We start from the raw sequence: 21,194 nt of genomic DNA on the forward strand, positions 1-21,194 counted from the left end.
TTTCCCACTCGATTATTTCGGTTTCCATGGGCAAGTTTACACCAGAGGCAAAATCTATTGTGGGATACGACTCAAGCACAAAGAGGGGCTCTCTCACGATGTAGGGTCTCTCTATACCTGCCAGGTTCTTTGTTCCAAGACACATACATAACTGCTACTGCCGACATGGGTCCCGCACCTGATCTCGCCTGCCGCTAACAACTTGATGTGTTGCATTTTCCAATTGTAGGAGTACATACCTATCTCTCAAGCAGATCATCACGACCATCGGGAGGGAGGGCGAAGTGATAGTATATTTATTACCTAGCGCTGAAGTTATTATTAGAAACCTATGTTTAGAAGTTCCCTAGATCATATACTCCGTCTCAGCATTCGAACCAGATCCATGGCGTCAGGGAAAGAATTTGCCTAACTTGACTAATAATAGTTAAAAGTGGAGCGTTATTCTGACCATGCAGGTGGGGGTGAGTATCTCACTTCGGTATCTACTGAGCAATTCGTACAAGCTAGTACAATAATACTCTATCGCTACCTTGGATGCGGATGGCCCTGGCCTGACTCAGGTCACGGGTGAAACATACCAGTCGATTGTGTGAGGCGCAGGGTGGGCTTATTGGCTGCTACCTCATTTGATGAATGGCTGAGAGTGCCTATAGCAGCTTCCCTGGTCTGTGTGTGCCAAGGTGGGTCGATCTCACCACATAAAACATAACAGCTCCCCCTCCTTTCTACCCTCCCAATTGTTTGTTGATCCCAGTGAACCATCTCCTCAACCTCTCCGTGTCTTTTCCTCCTGATTCCTCCTTCTTTCAACCCACCTTCATACTTACACCCTTGTTCATCACCCTTCTCATAAGTAGTAAGTCGAATACATTTCCGAACACAATGTTCATTGTTGGTGTCTTGATTAACATGGATCTCCCTAGGTGAACTTCTCGATATCCAGAAATAGTGTCGTCTTCTTGGAGCGTCAAACGGCCCCCTACCCTCCCTCACGTCTCCGAGTAATCACGTTGAATAAAAACCAATCATGTGGTATGTATGGCTCCAGAGCTCAATTCTGTATATTCCGATGTCTAACACAAACTCTCAAGTGGCATTTTCGGCTACATCAACTACCTTGTCGAAAGAGACCGCAGGTTCATTCTTGATACTATACTTAACGGTTGGTCCCCTCTCCGTCGAGCGAGCCTCTGTCATGTCTCAAATCGCTCCCCGAACATCTCCCAATATATCTTGTATCCTGACATTGCGTAGGTCTTTCGAGACTCGAATACCGCGGTTATGATTCAGCCGGTCTCGCAGTCGATGGCGACAAGAAGAAGGAAGTCTGTGCCTTCAAGGAAGTTGGCAAGGTCGCTAAGTTGAAGGAACTCATTGAAGAGTCCAAGCCCGATTTCACCAAGACCTTTGAGTCCCATGCTGGTATTGCTCACACACGCTGGGCCACTCATGGTACTCCGTCTCGCCAGAACTGTCACCCTCACAGGTTGGTTTACTGAAATTATGCCCGCCGATTGGCTTAGGCTAAGGAAACATGAGAACTAACGTATGGCCATAATCCAGATCTGACGCCAACTGGGAGTTTGCTGTTGTTCACAATGGTATCATTACCAACTACAAAGAATTGAAGGCCTTGCTGGAGAGCAAAGGATTCCGCTTCGAGACCGAGACAGACACTGAATGCATTGCCAAGCTTACTAAATATCTTTACGATCAGCAGCCAGACATTGACTTCACGGTATTGGCCAAGGCTGTTGTCAAAGAACTCGAAGGCGCTTTCGGTCTCCTCATCAAGTCTGTGCACTATCCTCATGAAGTTATTGCAGCCCGTAAGGGTTCCCCGCTTGTTATCGGTGTGCGAACTTCGAGGAAGATGAAGGTGGACTTCGTTGATGTGGAATACTCCGAGGATGGCCCCCTTCCAGCGGAGCAGGCTTCTCAAAACGTTGCCATCAAGAAGTCTGCTACTGGACTGCTTGCACCTCCTGACAAGTCACTCCTGCACCGGTCTCAGTCCCGCGCTTTCCTTTCCGATGACGGCGTTCCTCAGCCAGCCGAATTCTTCTTGTCATCAGACCCATCAGCGATCGTTGAGCACACCAAGAAGGTCCTTTACCTTGAAGACGATGACATTGCTCATATCCATGAAGGACAGCTGAACATCCACCGTTTGACCAAGGATGATGGCACGTCTAATGTCCGCGCCATTCAGACCATTGAACTTGAGCTACAGGAAATCATGAAGGGTAACTTTGATCACTTTATGCAGAAGGAGATCTTTGAGCAGCCCGAATCCGTGGTCAACACTATGCGCGGTCGACTGGATGTCGCAAACAAGCAAGTCACACTGGGCGGTCTCCGGCAGTATATTTCTACCATCCGTCGGTGCAGAAGAATCATCTTTGTGGCTTGTGGAACCAGCTACCACTCATGCATGGCCGTGCGTGGTGTTTTCGAGGAGCTTACTGAGATACCTATCTCGGTTGAACTTGCCTCGGACTTCCTGGACAGACAGGCACCTGTCTTCCGTGACGACACATGTGTTTTCGTTTCCCAGTCGGGAGAGACAGCCGATTCCCTGATGGCCTTGCGCTATTGTCTCGAGCGCGGTGCCTTGACTGTTGGTATTGTTAACGTTGTCGGCTCTTCCATCTCCCTCTTGACTCACTGCGGTGTGCACATCAATGCTGGGCCAGAAATTGGTGTCGCCTCTACGAAGGCATACACATCGCAGTTCGTGGCCATGGTTATGTTTGCACTCTCGCTTAGCGAGGATCGGGCTTCCAAGCAGAAGAGACGCGAGGAGATCATGGAGGGTTTGGCCAAGGTATCGGAGCAATTCAAAGAGATCCTGAAGCTCAATGAGCCCATCAAGCAAATGTGCGCAAAGTTCTTCAAGGATCAGAAGAGCTTGCTGCTGCTGGGCAGAGGTGGCCAGTTCCCCACGGCCCTTGAAGGTTAGCAGGTCGATATTTCTTGTCACCACTCCTCATTAACATGATTTTATAGGTGCGCTTAAGATCAAGGAGATCTCCTACCTCCACTGTGAGGCTGTTATGTCAGGCGAACTGAAACACGGTGTTCTTGCCCTTGTGGATGAGAACCTGCCTATCATCATGATCCTTACGAGGGATAATATTTTCTCGAAATCACTCAATGCTTATCAGCAAGGTTAGTCAATCCTCCGCTCACATTCGCAAGCTTTATTCTCTAACCATCCAACAGTCATTGCACGAGGAGGCCGTCCTATTGTGATCTGCAACTATGATGACCCAGAGTTCTCTGCGGCTCAAACAGAAAAGATTGAGGTCCCGAAGACGGTCGATTGCCTTCAAGGTCTTTTGAACGTTATCCCATTGCAGCTTATCTCGTACTGGCTTGCAGTGGGAGAGGGTCTCAACGTCGATTTCCCCCGTAACCTCGCTAAGTCGGTTACTGTTGAATAGAGGGCGATGAAGAAAAACGATAGATTGTGGGCACGAGAGTGGGAACTTTCAATTAATCCATAGGGTTTCTAAATTAATGATGGTAACATGTAAACTTTGCAGTATTGGTAGTTTTTGCCCATTTCTCTCTTAGTTGCCGTTTCCGTTTAGTTTCTGCTTCCGTTGTTTCCGTTTGTTTGAGGTGTGTCTGGCCAGCTCGTCGCATGGCAGAAAGTAGCAGCCAGTAGTGTGTCTAGTAGTGAACTAGACTTGTACATATTAAGCCGAAGGCAGTAAAGTAACCTGGAATTCCGTGGGTTGAGAGTGGGGGATCTGAGAGATGTTTTATTACATCAGTAAATATTGCTAACGAGATATCTAGCTCAAGGGATCATTACCCCTTGACCCAGCGGGGTACACTTCCGATCCCCCACTTTGCGTGGGAACTCGCACATATATGTTGCACATTGTTTGTCTGTCTCATCAGTTTCCTCGAACAGCACCCTTCTTCAATTCGACAACGATAGTCCCTCGAGACCCTATATTTGGAAATCCCATACAAGAATTCGAACGCGATGACTTCTCTGTCTCTGAAAGGCCCGGGCGCTGCGCAGACCTATGATGGTAATGACGTCTTTCAAAGTGATCGTACGACTATTGATCCGTCTGCTAAATTTTGTTTTTCTCAGGAACTGGGCTACGAATCGCCATTGTCCATGCGAGGTGGAATATGGGCATAATTGGTCCTCTCGTGGATGGGGCCAAGCGGAGCCTCCTTGCAGCTGGAGTTGCTGAGAATAACATAACGGTTCACACTGTTCCAGGCAGTTATGAGTTGCCCTTTGCCGTGCAGAAGTAAGGCCATTGTCATCAAGTCTTGTCTTTCTCGGGGATTTTATTAGTGAGCTCGGAGGCTGGTGCTGACTATGTACGCTGTCAGGTTATATGCGGCTTCGCAGATTGAAGCTGCCAAAGGCTCAGCCTCGGCGCAAGGCATCAGTGCCACCGATCTGCTGTCTTCCTCTACAGCGGACCTCACTAAGGCGTCTCCGCAGTCGCCATCGTCCGATGCACCTAGACCATTCGATGCCATCATTGCCGTTGGAGTGCTGATTAAAGGAGAGACCATGCATTTTGAATATATCGCGGATGCCGTCACTCATGGATTGATGCGTGTGCAGCTTGATACAGGACTGCCGGTTATCTTTGGCGTGCTTACTGTCTTGACTGAAGAGCAAGGCTTGGAAAGAGCCGGCTTGGGCACAAAGGGAATGCACAATCATGGAGAGGACTGGGGAAATGCTGCAGTGGAACTTGGAGCAAAGAAAAGAGACTGGGCCGAGGGTAAAATTGTTTAGTGGACCTTCGGCAAGGCAATGATCTCTTGTTTCGTTTTGAGTTATTCTTCCGTTGATGTATGGTACTCAATCAAGCTCTACAAAAGAGAAATTATCAATTGTATACGTCGAAGATCAGCAACCTTGATTGGCGGTCTTAAGGCACAATTGCCATATAGCATACATTCGTTTACTGTGCATCAGGATATGAGGTTCACATGAATAGGGGTAAAATGACGAGATGAATAATTCTTTGACAGAGTCTCAGGTGTAGGGTTCAGACTGTAAAGTTCACTCCTCCATCCGCTCGCTCTCGTTTGAATCACCCTTTGTTGCGTCTTCTTCATCATCCTCTCCCTCCAGAGCTCTCTTTGCTGCCCGTTCTGCCTCCTCACGGAGTTCTTTAGGTACCTCCTCGTGCCTTCCCTTCGTCGGACCGTCTAATGAACTAATCCAGGTCATTTCCAGTTCGAAGTCCTTGTCTTTACTGTCTTCATGGGCGACATAGATAATCCGAGCCGCTTCCTTTACTCCATCGAGAAGGCTCAGTGTGCCGGAGCCCAGGTCGAGTTTCTCAAGCTCAGCCTTGGCTGCTTGTCTCCCCTTCCCGGTGGCGGCGCCATAATAACCCTTCGAAAGCGTTAGCATCGTCTAGAAGCACCTTTGTAAATTACAAATGCTTACCCAGTACAGGCCGCTTGGCTCAATCATATATAGACCTGGACCTCCAGTCTTAGCGCCCTCGACTTTACCGCCAGAACCCGACTTGGGCCCACTTCCGACCTGACCGTCGACAGCAAGCTCGGCTTCGGAGTCCCAGCCTCCGACAATAGCAGTCACGCCAAAAGGCCTGACACTAGAGTAGAGTGTGTAAGCTTGCACGTAGCTCCCAAGGCGGTTGGATAGCGCAGAAGTTGGAATTGGCCCTTTGTAAACACTTCTCCATGATGAAGCCTCATCACGAGCCCGAGAAACGAAATGTCGCCCGTCTGGCACCAGACCGGCGGAAACCTACCATGGAAGCAACGTATTAGCGCGACAGACTCCTAATCAGCGGTGACGCCCACTGTCATGGACTCAGCATGGATCCTTACAATGCCAACGTGACGATCAACCGTAGCTATTCTCTTATTGGCGCCAGGCTTCAGAAGCTTGCTGGTAATGATCTTCTCTACTGCGAGCACGACACCATCTTTGCACCTGATACCAATGGCTGTCCCTCCATTCTCTACCGCTTTAACGGCATATTCTACCTATTTTGAATAGTCAACAGAGCCGTGTTTGCTAGGAAGGTGGAGCAGGGCGAATGGATACCTGGAAGTTGCGACCATCTGGGGAGAAAACGGAGTTGGAGAGATCGTACCCAGTGCCAATGGAAGTCTAGGTAATGAGATAATCAGTCACGAAGGAACGTCGACTTGGGAGTTGAGGAACGAACCATGGCTGGTGAAGGTTGTTTAACACAGACTCAAGGGATGGAGTAGAATTAGAAGATATGAGAATGTCGATGAGGCCAAGGTGTTGAGATACTGAAGACACTTGAAAGCTTGAGCACAGGCAACGGGGCAGTTAGCAATGTGATCACTCGGGTAAGGTAGGTAGCTAAGGTACGCGTAGTTAGCAATGCCTGCCTAAGCACGAACAGCTGAGCGGGTACATCATCCCCTTCCTGGTATAGACTAGTGTCTTGCCGCTTTTACCAAGCCAGACGCTGTCATGTGATGCGATCCCTGCAGCTTTGCTGGCCCCACTCTGCCGGATTGCGATAAGGGGATAATAAGTCTCGTTGCATCATCCTTACTATACATCTTATGATATACTGTATACTCTACTCGAAAAGGCAAGCTATCGCACAGAATGAGCGCCACATTTGATTGGTTCTAAGATATCAACGCATGTAAAATTTTGTCACCTGATCAATACTATATGTTTGAGGGGATACGGTATGCAAACAACCGTACCTAGTAGTATGCATGTGGGCTGGCATGCACTACTGGTTTCCATCCCCGCCGGCTTTCCCCTGTCGGCCTTAAAATGACCATCTTCTGAATGACGTGGATGGTTCAATCAGTACATAACCAGCATCCGGTGGGTGAACAGCCACGCGACTTTCTGTCGGTAGGTAGGTATATTCTACTTTCTGTGAACAAGATATTGTTAAGGCTGCATGAATAAGGTACTGATCCTACTGACCTTCATTATAAATGCCCAACCATGTGTCTGTTTCGGGCATCGACATGTATCGGTTTACATTTGACCAGCGCCTCCCCACCACTTTGCTTGATGTTTCCTATTAAATCTTCCTACCTACTGAGCAAGCATATCCTTTACTTCTGCGTGATTCCCTTCAGCTAGAGTGTTGTATCCCAAACTGGACCTGGAGCTGTCTAGGGCTTCAATATTCAATTCCCCTCCACTTCGCCGCCCGCCCTTTTATTTCGAGAACACCAAGAAGGAGAAGGTCAAGCGTGCATCCTTTGCCATCCATTTGCATCCCCAAGATACATAGACGACATGTCTTCATCTATATTGCATAGCTGCCCCTGCTGTGGGCAAGTTACAGATATCTCCAATGCACTTGCCGCTTTCATCGAAAACCCCTATTGTAGCCAGGTAGATACTTTTAACCTTTTGTTTTCATAAGCTCTCTGACAAGAGAACCATGCAGTGCGGATTGTCCGCTTCTGAAAGCGATTTGAAATTACAGAATGATCTCTCAGCACTCTTCGACAAGGGAATGAACTTAGAGACGCCGTTGTCACCCGAAGAGAGCGTGGGAGTACAGCGTCCTGCTCCCTCATCCCCAATTGTCTATAGCATCACACAACATTACCATCACTCTGCGCATGTTGCTCAACAGAATATTACTCGTTCCTCCGAAGGTGTTCATCGCCGCGGCACCAATGCTACCGTCAACGAGACACTCCGACAGCACAACGTGGACCCTTCAACACTTTCGGCCAAGCAAATGGAGCTTTTTGAACATGCCATGCCAGAACAACAATCGCGCCTCATCCAGATGTGGCAGATCTCCCCAGAGCACAGCTATGCAGCAACTAGCAACGTCGTCGGAACTAAATTGCTGGACCAGGAAAGCTCGAATGTAGCCGGCACTGTTGGCCATGCCCCGACTTCATTGAATTGGGCAGCCACAGGTGGTGATCGTGAAATGTGCGATGTGCCTGATAGGAAGGAAAATGGAGACGAAGGACACCAGTATGCTGAGCCATATATGGTCCATGGGTATGAGGCGATCGCCCGGGAATGGCATGAACTCCCTTCATCGCAGCCCACACACCTCATGGCTGAACCAACAACCGGATCACCATACAAGCTTTCAAGTGACCCTGTTTACTATGCTCATTGTCGAAGATGGTGGGAACCTACACAGCAAAGTTCGGTGGAGTATCAATACGGTCTATTCGACGAGATGAACCGTCATCCCCAATGCGGCCTAGTGCAACCTCGTTAGATCGAGGGTACAAGATGGCCATGGCGTTCATTCCCAGGTTGTGGTAGTCATTTCTAGATAATGTTACCATAATGATGAGCCTGCGAGTTTCCGGCATGGTGAATGCCCTGGAATATTATGTTTGGATCGCTTTATATTTCCCTGGCTCTCGTCTGGATTGATAACAATCTATTAGACGGTCTAACTAATGCCGTCAAAGAATGCATGTGCTTATAGCGACATCAACTACGGAAGAAGCCTTCTATCTCTAGCCAAGCTGTAGAGGGAGAGAGAACGTGTTAACAGGTTTTTGTAGTGCTATTTTAATATAAGCAATATATGACCATGGGAGCGCACAGACAACTTCGTAGACATGACAAAACTATGCTCCCTCTATCTCCCAAGCTCCCTTTGTTCACCATCTCTCCCTTCTTTCTCCATTCGAGGGCCACGATAGGTATTCATTCAAGATCTGAACCGAAGGGCAAGGACTCAACGAGGTAGTTGTAGCTGCCAGCATCCAAGAGAGTCGGTGCGGTAGATATATTGCGAGAAAGAGTGACTAGACAGTACGCAGCACTTGGTTTGCTGGTCTTCAATTCGGCCTGGATGTAGTATGTTGGATTTTTTTTTGAATTTCAAGCCAAAGCACCGCCCCAAGCCACAGTATAACAGCTTTGGGAGAGAAGATGACGTAGATCGAAAGTAACGTAATTGAAAAGATATGTAAAAGAAGAAGATAACGAAACCCGACTCTGGTTGCTTGAGTCCTAGGAAGACTGGCGACGGGTGAGAAAGAGAAGCATGGGCTCGTTGGAGGCAGTAGCCCAGCCTACTGGAAGTCAGACTCGTCGATATCGGCCATAGCCTCCGCAAAGGCATCGGCAGAGCGCTTGACTTCGCTGCCGGCTTCGACAGCCCGCTTGATCTTGTTGCAAGGCTGGCCAGGCAGGACACACCATCTCTGAAGGGTCTCGGGAGAGGCCTCTGCAATGGCTTCAGCCAAAGCATCGGCAGAGCGCTTGACTTCTCCGCTAGCATCAGCCGCACGCTTGATCATGTTGCATGGCTGGCCAGGGAGGTGACACCATCTCTGCAGGGCAGCAGCCTGCACAGTGGTGGCAGCAAGAGCGGCAAGGACAATAGAGACGAGCTTCATATTTGCAGGAATGTGAGAGGGTTTTTAATTTTCTGAAAGTCAGATAAAGTTGGAACTTGAGGGAATCCTGTTTGAGCTTTGGCTTGACAGTTTATATTTCTTCAAGACTATCAAACACGGAAGAACCAGTGCCTTTATATAGATTGCTAGTAGAACGCAGGGAAACCTGGGTCAACTCTGCCTTGCTGTGCATCAATGGAACATATCGCTATTGAAGCGGGTCCAGAGCCTGAGCCAGCAAAGAGAAGGTACTAGGGAGCAACAACATCCTCCTGAATAAAGCACCAATTGAACAGGAAAGACAACACATCAGTCAATAAAGTAGATGGAGGATAATTTCCCAGTGTATTGAATGACAAGGCAAGAGAAATGAGCCAGAGATTCAATTGACATTGCCACCAATAGAGACAGAATATTGGAATATGACTATTCATTTGGTGTTAGCTACCGGCTTCAATAAGGAATAGAAAGGAAGTAGACTGTATAGTAAGGTCGAGAGGGAGGGGGAAAGAGAGAGACCCAGGAATCCCAATCAGGAATCTTTCTTTATCCATCGTCCACTTTGCTCTCTACAACCTCATATTTTTTGGTAGTATCGCAGGCTTTCCAAATCTGGGTGTCAATAACACTCAGGCCTAATGAGGTGGTTAATATATCATGTTTCCCTTGTTCTACCAATAAGACAAAGTATGACCAGATTCAGCCATCAATAAGCTACGTATTGAGTACTTTGACTTTGATGAACATGGGTGGTTGTGAACAAAGCACCCGCTCTAGTTCCGCAAATCGGATGTTTTGAGACCCTCGACGAGGACCGGCATGTGGCGGGTCAGCCGTGGTTGCTGGCTGTTTCTTAATCATTACGTACTTTCTTGGGACTTTTCCCCCTTGACAGGAACAGAGAAAAGCTCTTAAGAATAAGATCATGTGGTCGTACATTCGTTTCCCCTTGTGAGAGGGTACAGTAAGTAGGTAGAGGATCCATGTACGTATACTGGACTGGAACCCATTCAGTCAAATTGCTGGTCGGGGCGGTGATAGAGAGATAAGATCGGCCCGCGTATGTAGTAAGTTAGTTGGTTGTCCGACATGTTCTTGAGTGGATGCCGAGACGATCCGCCGTTTTTTCCGGTGTCTCGTGCATCGCTGGCTTTAGGTCTTTTCTCGCCGTCTCCGGTTCCGTCTTTGTCTTTCCTCCCTCTCCCTCCTCTCTCTCTTTTTGCTCTCCCGTCCGCACGTTTTTGGGTCCCCTCTCCTCTCCTCTCCTCCTTTTCGGTCCATTCAATCTTATTGTCCGTTTTTCTCGACTCCTTTGTCCATCAAAATGTTCTCTCTGCGGACGGCGCAACCCGCGCAGGTAAGTGGATGGTTCCTTGCTTTTTGACCGATCAATTCCTTTGTCCGACCCGACTTCGCTCGAATCCTTGCCCTTACTTCCCTCCCACCGCCGCCCGCTACATCCTTTCGCCCGGCTGAATGAGAGAGGAACGCCTGGGCGCACTTGGAATACGAACTCTCATATGCTTTGCTCAATTGCCTTTCGTTGACGATCTACTTTTTTGGTTGTTTCCGATTCCCTCTAACGCGGTTATGCTTGGCAGTCTTTGCTCCGTCGCGTTGCGGCGCCGACTTCCTTCCGTTCCTCCATCCCGGCAAGATGTGCGTCAACCTTTTCAGTCGCGTGCAATACCGTTCTGCTAGAGACATAATGGTTTATTGACTCTATCACCCAAGCCTTTGCTAGCGTTCAGTCCGATATCTTCAAGCCCACTAAGTATGGCGGCAAATACACCGTCACTCTCATCCCAGGTACCTACACCCGCCTCTTCCTCAACTTGATCAGTTTGCTGATGCCTCGGTGATTCGTTTCCATAAAGGTGACGGAATCGGTGCCGAGGTTGCTGAGTCGGTCAAGACTATCTTCAAGGCCGACAATGTTCCCATCGAGTGGGAGCAGGTAGATGTTAGCGGTGTTGACACCGGTAACAAACACTCGGAAGAGCTTTTCAAGGAGTCCATTGCTTCTCTGCGCCGTAACAAGCTGGGTCTGAAGGGTATCCTCTTCACCCCAGTTGAGCGCTCCGGCCACCAGTCGTTCAACGTTGCTCTCCGTCAGGAGCTGGATATTTTCGCCTCTATCGTCCTCATTAAGAACATTCCCGGCTACAAGACCCGTCACGAGAATGTTGATCTTTGCATTATCCGTGAGAACACCGAAGGTGAATACTCTGGTCTCGAACACCAGTCCGTGCAGGGTGTCGTGGAGTCCCTGAAGATTATCACTCGCGCCAAGTCCGAGCGCATTGCCAAGTTTGCCTTTGGTTTCGCTCTTGCCAACAACCGCAAGAAGGTTACTTGCATCCACAAGGCCAACATCATGAAGCTTGCGGATGGCCTTTTCCGCAGCACCTTCCACAAAGTCGCCGAGAACTACCCGACTTTGGAGGTTAACGACATGATCGTCGACAACGCCTCCATGCAGGCTGTTTCTCGCCCCCAGCAGTTCGACGTTATGGTTATGCCCAACCTGTACGGTGGCATTCTCTCCAACATTGGATCTGCCCTTGTGGGTGGACCTGGTGTTGTCCCTGGTTGCAACATGGGCCGTGACGTTGCTGTGTTCGAGCCAGGCTGCCGTCACGTTGGTCTTGACATCAAGGGCAAGGACCAGGCGAACCCTAGCGCTATGATCCTTTCTGGATCTATGCTTCTGCGCCACCTGGGATTGGACGACCATGCCAACCGCATCTCCAAGGCCGTCTATGATGTGATCGGTGAGGGGTGAGTTTCAAGACTTTCATTTCAACCTTCCAGCTTAATTCAGAGTTGTCGCTGATGCGTAATTCCCTAGGAAAACGAGGACCCGCGACATGGGCGGACAGGCTACCACCCACGAGTTCACCAGGGCAGTCCTGGACAAGATGGAGGCTGCTCTGTAAATTATTACCCACTTGAAAACCGACCTCCTACCTTGCATGTGGTACCTGCTACAATTATGATGATGAGAGCTTGTATAGGCCAGTGAAATGTTTTTATTTCTATCTGTAGACCAAGCCTGGCCTTTCTGACTGTCTCTATAATTTGTACCCCCTTTCACTCCATTTGACACAACGACGCGCGGCGTCGGACACATGATTGTGTGCTATGGCGCGTAAAACTGTACACAAACGTTTGAATTTGGAAGCGTGTCTCTTCAACATCCGGACTGCTTAGCAAAAGATCCCAGTAGACCAACGACAACTGAGGAATCCAGTGTTCAGTAGATACGAACTTCAGCGGCCTGACATTAGCGGGGATGCCATCTCCCTTGGGATGGTCTTGGCTTGCCCCGAGGCAAAGAAACGGCGCAAAGAAACCTCCAAATGCGGAGAAAACTCAAGTGGTATGCAAACGTGAAAATTATAGCCGCGTACCTGTTGCCGAGCCCTACTCTAGCTCTCCAGTAAAGGCCGACACCGGAACGCTGGATCCTTTTCAGTGGTCATTGACCAGCACAGGGGAATCCGCCTATGATAGAACGGTCTGTACCGGTGTGAGGATGTGATCGGGGATTATAATAAGGGCATAGTGATCGCGCTGTACAAGGGAAATCAGAAAGCGGGACGTCGTTTTCTGCCGGTGTATTTCGAATTCGCCTTCACAACCTTGCCTTTCCGGGTCATCTGTTCCTTTTTCCGTAGAATCCAGGCCTTGTCACCCTTCCTGGATGATGCTTGTTTGCCACGCTCCATAGCCCGTTTCCGGGCGTCCAAGACATCCACGTCGTTCATACCATCAACAACACCGGTGATATCACCTTGTAATCCACCTCCTCCAACGGTGAGCACGAGATAGAGTTTGCTGTTTTTTGTACCCGGGTCATCCTCCAGTATACCAGCTCCAAAGCCGGCCTTCATGGCAGCCCCACTGATCATGCTCCGCTGAGCGTCGTTCTTGGGATAGAATTGGCAAACTGCACGACCACCACGCCGCAGGCTAGCATAGAGACCCTCGAAGAAGCGACGAAGACGGTACTCCGGGCTAACATCACTAGACTCCGCATTGCAAAGCCATTGGATAGCACTGATACTAATGGCTGCATCGAAACTTCCTGGCCGGAACGGTACTCCTTGCCCGATGTCAGCCAGGAAGAGATCACCATCGACACCGCGCTGGAGGGCAACATCGAGCATGCTAGGTGAGATGTCCATGCCGATCCAGGTATGCGGGCCTCCGTCTTCCGGAGCCACCTGGGAAAGTATCTCGCCGGAGAGACCAGAGCCGCAGCCAAGATCAAGGATCAAAGAAGGAGTTTTCAGGTCTAGGAGGTCGAGCGCCCGATGGGTCATGTCGGACTGAATGTTACGGATACGAGACGAGGTGGTATATTTTCGGGACTCATTATCATCATAGAATAGATCCGGAGGCCTTGAATAGTAGCACAGTGTTAGTGATATATTGGCTACTGAAATTCCTCGTAATCCACCAAGGGTCACCTACAAGACATCTTCAGGACGCGACATGTTTGCGATCAAGTCCCCAAGTGATTCGGGCGGTTAAAAAGCAGAGCGATGTGGAGGTTTGGAAGAGAGAGGGGAAGTCATTCATACCTCTCTCTATTTTATTTTTTTTTTTTCGGGGGGAACCTACTTTCGTCGGGCGGAGTGTAGCCGCGGGGGCTTGGCATACGGTGCGGTGGTGCACTTTTGTGATAGCCTGAGGCACCGAGGACGGTCCAGATCGGCCAACTGATTGCTCTTGTTACATCTTGCCAACTATCCGATGCTTCATGTTACTACGCCCGTGCCTATCGATTTGAACCGGTCCGCAGCGCCCTCACCCTCGACTTCTGCATAATGTGGATTCTACCCTTGGTAGGGTATTTGGGGGTTATTGTAGGGTTCGCTTTCCTTACGTTAGCGATAGGTACGATATGCCCGCAATGCGCGCGATGATGATGACGATTGGTCTTGCTTTCGTCACCATAGACAACAGAACGAGATGCCGAGCTCACAGAGCCTGTGATGCTATTTGGATTCATCAGACTGACCTGTCTCTAGCCTCCGGTCTTTACTACCTCTCGGAGCTTGTGGAGGAGCATACAGTTCTCGCCCGTCGGCTGTTGCACCGGCTGATATACAGTATCATCGCCGTTCAGATCCTTCTCTACTTGTTTGACCGATTTCCTTTCTCCTTGACCGTCCTCAGTATCGGCTCGCATATCGTATATGCCAGCAATCTCCGCCGATTCCCCATAGTCAAGCTGTCCGACCCTCTCTTCATCCTATCATGCGGGCTCGTCGGGTTGAATCATTGGCTTTGGTTTCGCCACTTTTCACAGCCATTACCTTCATCTCGCGGTGCCAGCAGCTGGCGCCAGCCATATCAGGTTAACGTGGAGGATATGCCAACCTTCACAGAGGTTGCGTCTTATTTCGGACTCTGTGTCTGGCTGGTTCCATTCGCGCTCTTCGTCAGCCTCAGCGCGGGCGATAATGTATTGCCTACCATGGGCTCCGAGTATGCCACAGGTGACCGTGTGCCTACCTCGGGGTTCACTTCGGGTACATTTGCGTCCGACGGAAAGTCCAAGAACAAGGGAATGGCCAAGGCCCTGGTGGATGGCGTGCGGGACTGGGTCAAAGATAACGGGGAATTGATGGGTTTCTGGAAGGGTGAACGGGCAAAAGGCTTCTAGGGACGAGATCATTATCTGCCCTAGTCTTTGTACTAACATTATCTTATCTTGTCGGATACCCTTGGCGTTCTGCTCTCGGATCAATTTCCTACGGGCTCTCAGTGAATGGCTGGAGGGAAGCCTTCATGAGGTACCCACTAGCAGTTACCTGTTCTGGTGAAGTTGTTTTATTTATACTAGCTATATAGGCTAAAGAAACATGCCAATGTGAATCCGCAGTTCTCAAAGTGTAGCATATGCACAGGCCAAAACCAAAGGACGAAATCATAAGGCGTGAGGGTATATTGTTAGGCATGCCTCCTTCCAGTAGGGTTCACGGTGTGTACAATTTAATCATAGTATCACAGTGTGCTCCGTGTCAACTCCGGACTGCAACAGGCAAGGACAGGGAAGATAATTAGAAACAGAGGATACTCCAGTATTATTAGTAGAATTAAGAGTACCCCGTAGTCCTCGGCTAATTGTAGCAGAAGTACAATGTGGTCGTTTCACGTTCGTTTGGATCGTCGAGCTCGGTCGTGACAAAGGAGCCATACTGCAACATATCTGAAAGTCTCAATGACAACAGGCGAATCTTGGCGCGGGGAAGGGAGATATGTAAAGAAGAAACAAGAAACAGCATGTAAGCTTGAGGCTAAAAGGAATTCATGATAACACAACGCTTAATATGACGTAAGGGGCCATTGGAGCACGCCATAATCGTAATTATTCACATACAAGCTGCGTCAAACTTTGAAGAGTCAGCGAATGATATTGATTGGCGAGCTTGAGGAAGGACCCATACCATTTTCACCATGGAGCGATGCAGGGAAGTCCTGATGGTTGACTTCCATGAACAAGAGAGAGCTCTCCCTCCTCTTCGCCTTAGCCGAACGGGAGTTGTCAATATTCGGCGACAACATCCTGTTCATGGACGGCGAGCTTGAATGGCCCATGGTATATTCGTCCGGCCCACTTCCAGTAGAACGTTCATGACTGTTGGATACAGAGCCTTTACTATTCTGCAGGTAAAAGCCATCCATGCCGCCTGAATGTTCACCGAATGTAGTCTGACCATAGCCTGGCGTGGATGCCTCCGGAGCAACCTGACGAATGGGGTACCGGAATTCTTCATGGGAAGGAGAATGATTGACATCCGGCTCCAACGGTTCAGCAGGAGTCTTGAGCACCCCATCAAAAATGTCCTCGAAGTCGGTGAGGAACATTGAGAAGACGGGCGCTGGGATGTTCAAGGTAGGAGCAAAGACAATACCAACATTTCTGATAGTCATCTTATTGACATCAGAGTTGTTTACAATAACAATCAAGAACTGGACCAACGCTCGCAGCAAGGCCAGGTTTGGCTGAGGGAGCCGGTGAACAAGGTGATTGAAAGCGGCGATCTTCTTTTGTTTTTCATGAAGTTCTATATAGGTGTGTTAGTAATAGATCAAATTATACACTGTGAGTACTTACCGAGTACCCGCAAGAACTCTAGATGAAGTTCGCGGGTCAAAACCGTGGTGGGAAGTTCACGAAGGTATTGCTTGAAAAGGGAGGCGACGGCATGTACATCATGATACTGGTCATCTGCGAGAAAGTCCACATCGCCTTCAGTATTGAACCTCTCCTTTAGTGCCTTGACGACAAGATTCGACCCGCTCAACCGGAAGATTCCTTCCTCTGACTCAGCACCTCTAGCTCTGAGATATTCTATGCAACGATATACAACCGCAGGTAAATCGGCATCTATTCCTTGTGGCGCGCAAAACTGTACAGCTTCAGCCAAGGGCAAGCCAAACACTGGCCGGACGAACTCTCGCTTCTCAACATTGTTCTGCACGGGAGCCAGCGAGGAATCATGACAAGCCTGGAGCTGAGTAGCAAGGTCAACAGACGACCTTGTGCGGAAACCCCAAATACTGCGTTTCTTTTCCTTAACGCTCGTAGCTGCTTTGTTGCCCCATGCTCCCGCGTCCTGAATTATAGCTCCATTGGTAGGGCCGGAGATGAGTCTAGATGAAGACTGACCATGGTCTGGACCGGAATCTGCAGGATCGACTGAAGGTCCTGTAGATGCTATCGGGGACTTGGGGATCTGTCGATCAAACGATGGCCCCAGGACAGGTGGCTCGGCAGGAACAGCATCATCGTAACTGAAGCCCTGAACTGCAGCATCAGCGCCTTCGGTGTCTGGATTGTCGATTCCTTTGTCTGTCTTCTTTCCGCCATTTGAGAATAGTTTCGGTTTGGCAGCAGAACTAGTCTGCTGTTTTCCGGTTGCTGATGGCAGCGACTTTGCAGGACTATTGAGGCCATCGTTCTCTGACTGACCGTCAACATATTCAAGAAGTGCGTCCACCCAGGTATCTCTTTCTTCGTCACTCTCGGCACACAGAACATGGCGAACAAGAGCTGACGAGTCCTTGCGCTTGGGCTCCAAGATGAGGAACGCATGGCGATACTGATTGTCGGAGTCCTCCTCGGTGTGGGACGGTGAGCTGTTCCGACCGCTTGCATTCTGCGATTGCTTGCCAATTTGCGCGTTGTACAGTTTGATCGTACCAAGATGAGGACCGCCTGGAGACTCGAAATATTTTAGCTCGGGGCTATGCAAGACGAAATATCGTGCTTTCCAGCCGCCGAAGTTCTTTCCTCGTTTTGTTAGGTACCCCTCCTTCCTCGGTTTACCATCTGGTCCACGTAAGATTTCGGCACCAGCTTGGTGATTACCTCTCAGTAGACTCATCTCATCATCTCGGGGTTCAATGGCATCTGATGTAAGGAATTGACATATGACCAACGCCGCCTTGTCGTCCATCGGGGTATCAAGGAGAGTCTCAAAGTAGGCATTCAACGCGGCACGTCTACTGTCAACTTTGGCGGGAGAATGGCCGCTGAAAATGGACCTTTCAGGCAACTTTCCTCCAAAAGACGACAATTGTCGCATCTGTTGATCAAGTTGAGGAAGAGCAGCGATAACCTTTTCAGTGCGCCAAAGCTCCATGTTTTCGGATCTTGAGAATATGCCCAAAGTAAATACAGGTTCTTCCTCCGATGGCCTAGAAGCCATATAGCTATTTCTGGACGGCCGAAGTCGTGATGAGGAAACCTTGACATGTATTGAAGGGAGGGCATTTGGTGGCAGCAGGAGGTTTGGATATTCATCCGATACAAGACCTTGATATATCCCGTTATTCCTCACGACTGGTTCTTGTGGGCTGTCAATCTTAACTGCCGCATCGATTGATGGAATAGGCCGATTGTGAGCATCGACTGACATGGAAGAATATGCAGAACTGCTTGGTATTAAATTAGAAGGGGTCCCTGTAGAAAAAGGATTCTGATGCTGGCCAGTGCGCGGCGACAGTGCCAATCCGGAAAGGTTACTCTCAGACGACATGGGCAAAGACGATAGAGCACCAGGAATTTCTCTAGGTAAGCGCGGCAACGGAGAACCCAGCGGGCGGTCCTCGGGCCTTGGGCTGACTGGCAAACCGGGGCTCTTTGGAATACTGATGCTAGGAAGGTCGCCAAGTGGTCCATTATGTCTCGTACGGGGACTGGACGCGGATGATCCTGAATGGTCAATCGAAGGCTGTGCTTGTCGCGGGTTTGACAGCGATTCCACAGCCGCCAAACTATGTGAATTGCTTCCTTGGCTTCCAGGGTCCTGTAGGGTCTCTTTGTCTCTGTTGAGAGCTGCCTCGCGTTCTCGATCGTCATCATCTCTCGTCCTTCTCCTCCCGCGCTCCATTGGCAACTCATCCGCAGCCAATATATCCTCATACTCAGAGTCAGAGTCATATATATCAGGTTCTGTTGATGTATCTTTCTGGGAAAGATTCAAGGGAGCAGGCGGAGGTTTCCGGACCGGAGGGGGCACATCCTGCTGCTTGTTCTGCCCTGGCGCAGTGCTATCGACGGGAGATCTTGAACCACTCGAAGAGGTTGGACTCGCTGTCGACAATTCTCGCCGTGTATATACCAGTGATGGATTGTTTTGCGTTTCGGCTTGTCGATCACCATGAGTAGTGGAAGTGCTCACGGTACGCTCCTTGTCTGGGTGTAATGGCAACTGGCCTACACCAAGGCCTAGTAGCGAAGCCGAATCAGGCGAATCTTGTTTCTCGACAGCGGCGGACTGTATAAGAGTAAAGCCCTGACCCTGATTGTCGGAGTCTATACTGTCCGAATGCCCACCGCGATTGTGCGCCTGGCTTTTTCGGGCAGTTCCATGGCTGGTCAACGTGCCGCTGCTTTCGCTGTCTCGTGATCGCAATTTCGAGTCGATAGTGGATGGTAAAGGCGGCGGGGAACTCTGCAACTCTTTAACCTTTTTCCTGTAGCGTTCCTTCTCTTTCAAAGCACGTTCGAGATCTTTATTCAAGCCTAGAATAAGTGTACGCTGCTTATCAACCAATCGCCAGAGCTGCGAATTTTGAGAGGCCGCATGATGCTTTTCCTTCAGGAGGTGTATAATCACAGCCTCAGCTGACCCAGCAGTCGCTATCAAATTTCCGATATCGGCCTGACTTAGCGCATTGGCATCGAATGAAGACTTGTGTGTTTGAGAAGCGGAAGAAATCGACGAGATGGCCGAATCAATGGAGGAGGTCCGGGGCATCATACGCTGACCCGGACGATTTCCGGAGGGCGATTGAAGAGAATTGGCTGGCGAGGTAGGAGAAGACATCCTGGAACCTGTCTGATCTGGTATCTGCTGCGCCCGATTATCACTCATTTTATCATTCATATCATACTGCTTGAGACTATCCCAAGTGTCTCTCACGACCGCTTCCGATCCGCTGGATGTCTGTGAATGGGTATCCGAGGAAGGAGTCTGAATTGTCGCATATGTTGTATGATTTGTCGTATAGTTGCTCTTGAACACGGAAGGATTACTGAATGACTTCGGAGATAGCGGAGTCTGCGATGGACTGGCGCTGACTTGCCGGGGAGATGGGAAGTGTACGTTCGTTTGAAGAGGAGATGGCGTAGGTTTGCGGGGGGAAGCAATGGCAGCCCCAGAACGCAAAGCCTGTCCGTCAGAACGTGGGCCCAGATAGTCGCGAGGAATCAAATCGCTGGACAATGGCAATGGCGAGTGCACCGTGCTTTGGTGCTTGGTTGTAGGTAACGTGGGAAGGGGTGCAGGTAGCTGGTTGATGGTGGTATTGTCGCTACCTTGCCGCCGAGGCTGCGACATGGCTTGTTTAGGAGTCGGAGCTCACTCCACGCATGGGAGGGAGGCGCGGAACCAAACAACGATTGGACGCTAAACGCGGACGGTTCGACTGGGGGGTTTCAGCACCAGCGGGCCAGGGGGGGGCCAGAGCCAACGGTTCGACGGTTCTTAGATTGAGGGAACCACAAACATAGTACCTTCCGCATATGCGAGCCTTCGCCGTGAGGACAACACCGAGAACTGACGGCATCGGGTGATTCCCTGGGAGTGTCGGGCTGGTTAAGGGAAGATGTTGGAAGAAGTTCGGTGAGTACGGCGACTCATGATTTACTGGGACTAGTTGCAAGATCTAAGCCGAGTGGGGAAGGGGCCAGGGGAACAGGGGGAAAAAAAAGGAAGAAAAAAAAGGGGGAGGGGACAGCAGAGCATAAGCAGGAAGGATCCTCCCTTCTTTCAATGAGAATGCAATCTGAGCCGAGAATACTGGTGCAGGAAGAGCTTGTGGGTTTCTATGAGGGTGAGAGCGAGGCAGAAGATCGGTAGTATCTTACTGTGGTGAAGAGATGACAGCCACCCTTCAGTATCCATCCAGACTTGCAGACAGAGTAAACAGTCTTGCTGCATTTACAGATGCTTGGTTAAAACGGCTATGCTTTGCTAGGACAACTGATTGGTTCAAATTTCCCCAGTGACATACCCTTTAGAGATAGGCGCAGAAAAAGCATATGCCGCTAGTGGTCCTGCATGAAAAGGAAAGCCCACTTTGAGAGAAGGCCTCAAGGGCACCATACTTGGTGGATTTGCTTAGCTGCCCCGTCCATCATACCCCGCCGTTGAAAGCGAGAAGCCGAGAATAGCGTCAGAAATGGTGGACAAACCACGTCAGATGAGAAGAGAGGCATATAATGGGACATGAAAACGCCAGAACACCCTGTCTAATGCAGCCCCCCTGAGTCAAAAGTAAAACAAGATTCG

The 21,194-nt window shown here is 49.7% G+C and overlaps 8 protein-coding genes across 8 annotated transcripts; 4 read left to right on the top strand and 4 right to left on the bottom strand.

The window, feature by feature from the left end:
- Nucleotides 1-1,095: 1,095 nt before the first annotated feature.
- Nucleotides 1,096-4,786, top strand: BO88DRAFT_335275 (glutamine-fructose-6-phosphate t; the record flags this gene model as incomplete). The annotated part of the gene is made up of 8 exons (XM_025702837.1): nt 1,096-1,165; nt 1,258-1,489; nt 1,567-2,960; nt 3,013-3,174; nt 3,229-3,440; nt 3,803-3,842; nt 4,118-4,283; nt 4,369-4,786. Coding segments are annotated over 8 exons (2,694 nt in total), but the record flags the coding sequence as incomplete, so codon positions are not given.
- A 99-nt stretch (nt 4,787-4,885) lies between these two features.
- On the bottom strand, nt 4,886-6,279 carry BO88DRAFT_402709 (proteasome core particle subunit alpha 7). The gene is made up of 5 exons (XM_025706177.1): nt 6,204-6,279; nt 6,080-6,145; nt 5,860-6,018; nt 5,450-5,776; nt 4,886-5,395 (listed from the first exon to the last, which is right to left on the bottom strand). The coding sequence occupies exons 1-5, from the start codon at nt 6,204-6,206 to the stop codon at nt 5,057-5,059; spliced, it is 894 nt and encodes a 297-aa protein (XP_025565161.1). The 5' UTR covers nt 6,207-6,279; the 3' UTR covers nt 4,886-5,056.
- A 1,148-nt stretch (nt 6,280-7,427) lies between these two features.
- Nucleotides 7,428-8,237, top strand: BO88DRAFT_451062 (uncharacterized protein; the record flags this gene model as incomplete). Its single annotated transcript, XM_025710613.1, has 1 exon — nt 7,428-8,237. The coding sequence occupies one exon, from the start codon at nt 7,428-7,430 to the stop codon at nt 8,235-8,237; it is 810 nt and encodes a 269-aa protein (XP_025565162.1).
- Nucleotides 8,238-8,702: 465 nt separating this feature from the next.
- BO88DRAFT_402711 (mating alpha-pheromone PpgA) lies at nt 8,703-9,375 on the bottom strand (the record flags this gene model as incomplete). Its single annotated transcript, XM_025706178.1, has 1 exon — nt 8,703-9,375. The coding sequence occupies one exon, from the start codon at nt 9,373-9,375 to the stop codon at nt 9,049-9,051; it is 327 nt and encodes a 108-aa protein (XP_025565163.1). The 3' UTR covers nt 8,703-9,048.
- Nucleotides 9,376-10,699: 1,324 nt separating this feature from the next.
- BO88DRAFT_335259 (isocitrate dehydrogenase (NAD(+)) IDH1) lies at nt 10,700-12,314 on the top strand (the record flags this gene model as incomplete). The annotated part of the gene is made up of 5 exons (XM_025702836.1): nt 10,700-10,732; nt 10,977-11,034; nt 11,110-11,184; nt 11,253-12,156; nt 12,227-12,314. 5 exons carry the CDS (start codon nt 10,700-10,702, stop codon nt 12,312-12,314), a joined length of 1,158 nt encoding a protein of 385 aa, XP_025565164.1.
- Nucleotides 12,315-12,965: 651 nt separating this feature from the next.
- On the bottom strand, nt 12,966-13,877 carry BO88DRAFT_412558 (18S rRNA methyltransferase BUD23; the record flags this gene model as incomplete). Its single annotated transcript, XM_025708091.1, has 2 exons — nt 12,966-13,782; nt 13,855-13,877. The coding sequence occupies 2 exons, from the start codon at nt 13,875-13,877 to the stop codon at nt 12,966-12,968; spliced, it is 840 nt and encodes a 279-aa protein (XP_025565165.1).
- Nucleotides 13,878-14,164: 287 nt separating this feature from the next.
- On the top strand, nt 14,165-15,052 carry BO88DRAFT_383474 (uncharacterized protein; the record flags this gene model as incomplete). Its single annotated transcript, XM_025704669.1, has 2 exons — nt 14,165-14,280; nt 14,415-15,052. Exons 1-2 carry the CDS (start codon nt 14,211-14,213, stop codon nt 15,050-15,052), a joined length of 708 nt encoding a protein of 235 aa, XP_025565166.1. The 5' UTR covers nt 14,165-14,210.
- A 510-nt stretch (nt 15,053-15,562) lies between these two features.
- BO88DRAFT_225931 (GTPase-activating protein BEM3) lies at nt 15,563-20,611 on the bottom strand. The gene is made up of 3 exons (XM_025702038.1): nt 16,508-20,611; nt 15,837-16,457; nt 15,563-15,782 (listed from the first exon to the last, which is right to left on the bottom strand). The coding sequence occupies exons 1-3, from the start codon at nt 20,238-20,240 to the stop codon at nt 15,778-15,780; spliced, it is 4,359 nt and encodes a 1,452-aa protein (XP_025565167.1). The 5' UTR covers nt 20,241-20,611; the 3' UTR covers nt 15,563-15,777.
- Nucleotides 20,612-21,194: the final 583 nt, after the last annotated feature.

The sequence above is a fragment of the Aspergillus vadensis genome (assembly GCF_003184925.1).
Source record: "Aspergillus vadensis CBS 113365 unplaced genomic scaffold BO88scaffold_5, whole genome shotgun sequence".
Lineage (NCBI taxonomy): Eukaryota > Fungi > Ascomycota > Eurotiomycetes > Eurotiales > Aspergillaceae > Aspergillus > Aspergillus vadensis.

What these genes read in the sequence shown, in the direction of transcription:
- BO88DRAFT_402709 (XM_025706177.1), bottom strand. An exon ending in TTGATCGTCACGTTGGCATT is followed by an intron (nt 5,777 to 5,859) that starts GTAAGGATCCAT and finishes CTTCCATGGTAG; the next exon opens with GTTTCCGCCGGTCTGGTGCC. An exon ending in AGCCAAGCGGCCTGTACTGG is followed by an intron (nt 5,396 to 5,449) that starts GTAAGCATTTGT and finishes ACGCTTTCGAAG; the next exon opens with GGTTATTATGGCGCCGCCAC.
- BO88DRAFT_225931 (XM_025702038.1), bottom strand. Translation starts at nt 20,240, where the DNA reads ATGTCGCAGCCTCGGCGGCAAGGTAGCGACAATACCACCATCAACCAG. An exon ending in AGAGTTCTTGCGGGTACTCG is followed by an intron (nt 16,458 to 16,507) that starts GTAAGTACTCAC and finishes ACACCTATATAG; the next exon opens with AACTTCATGAAAAACAAAAG.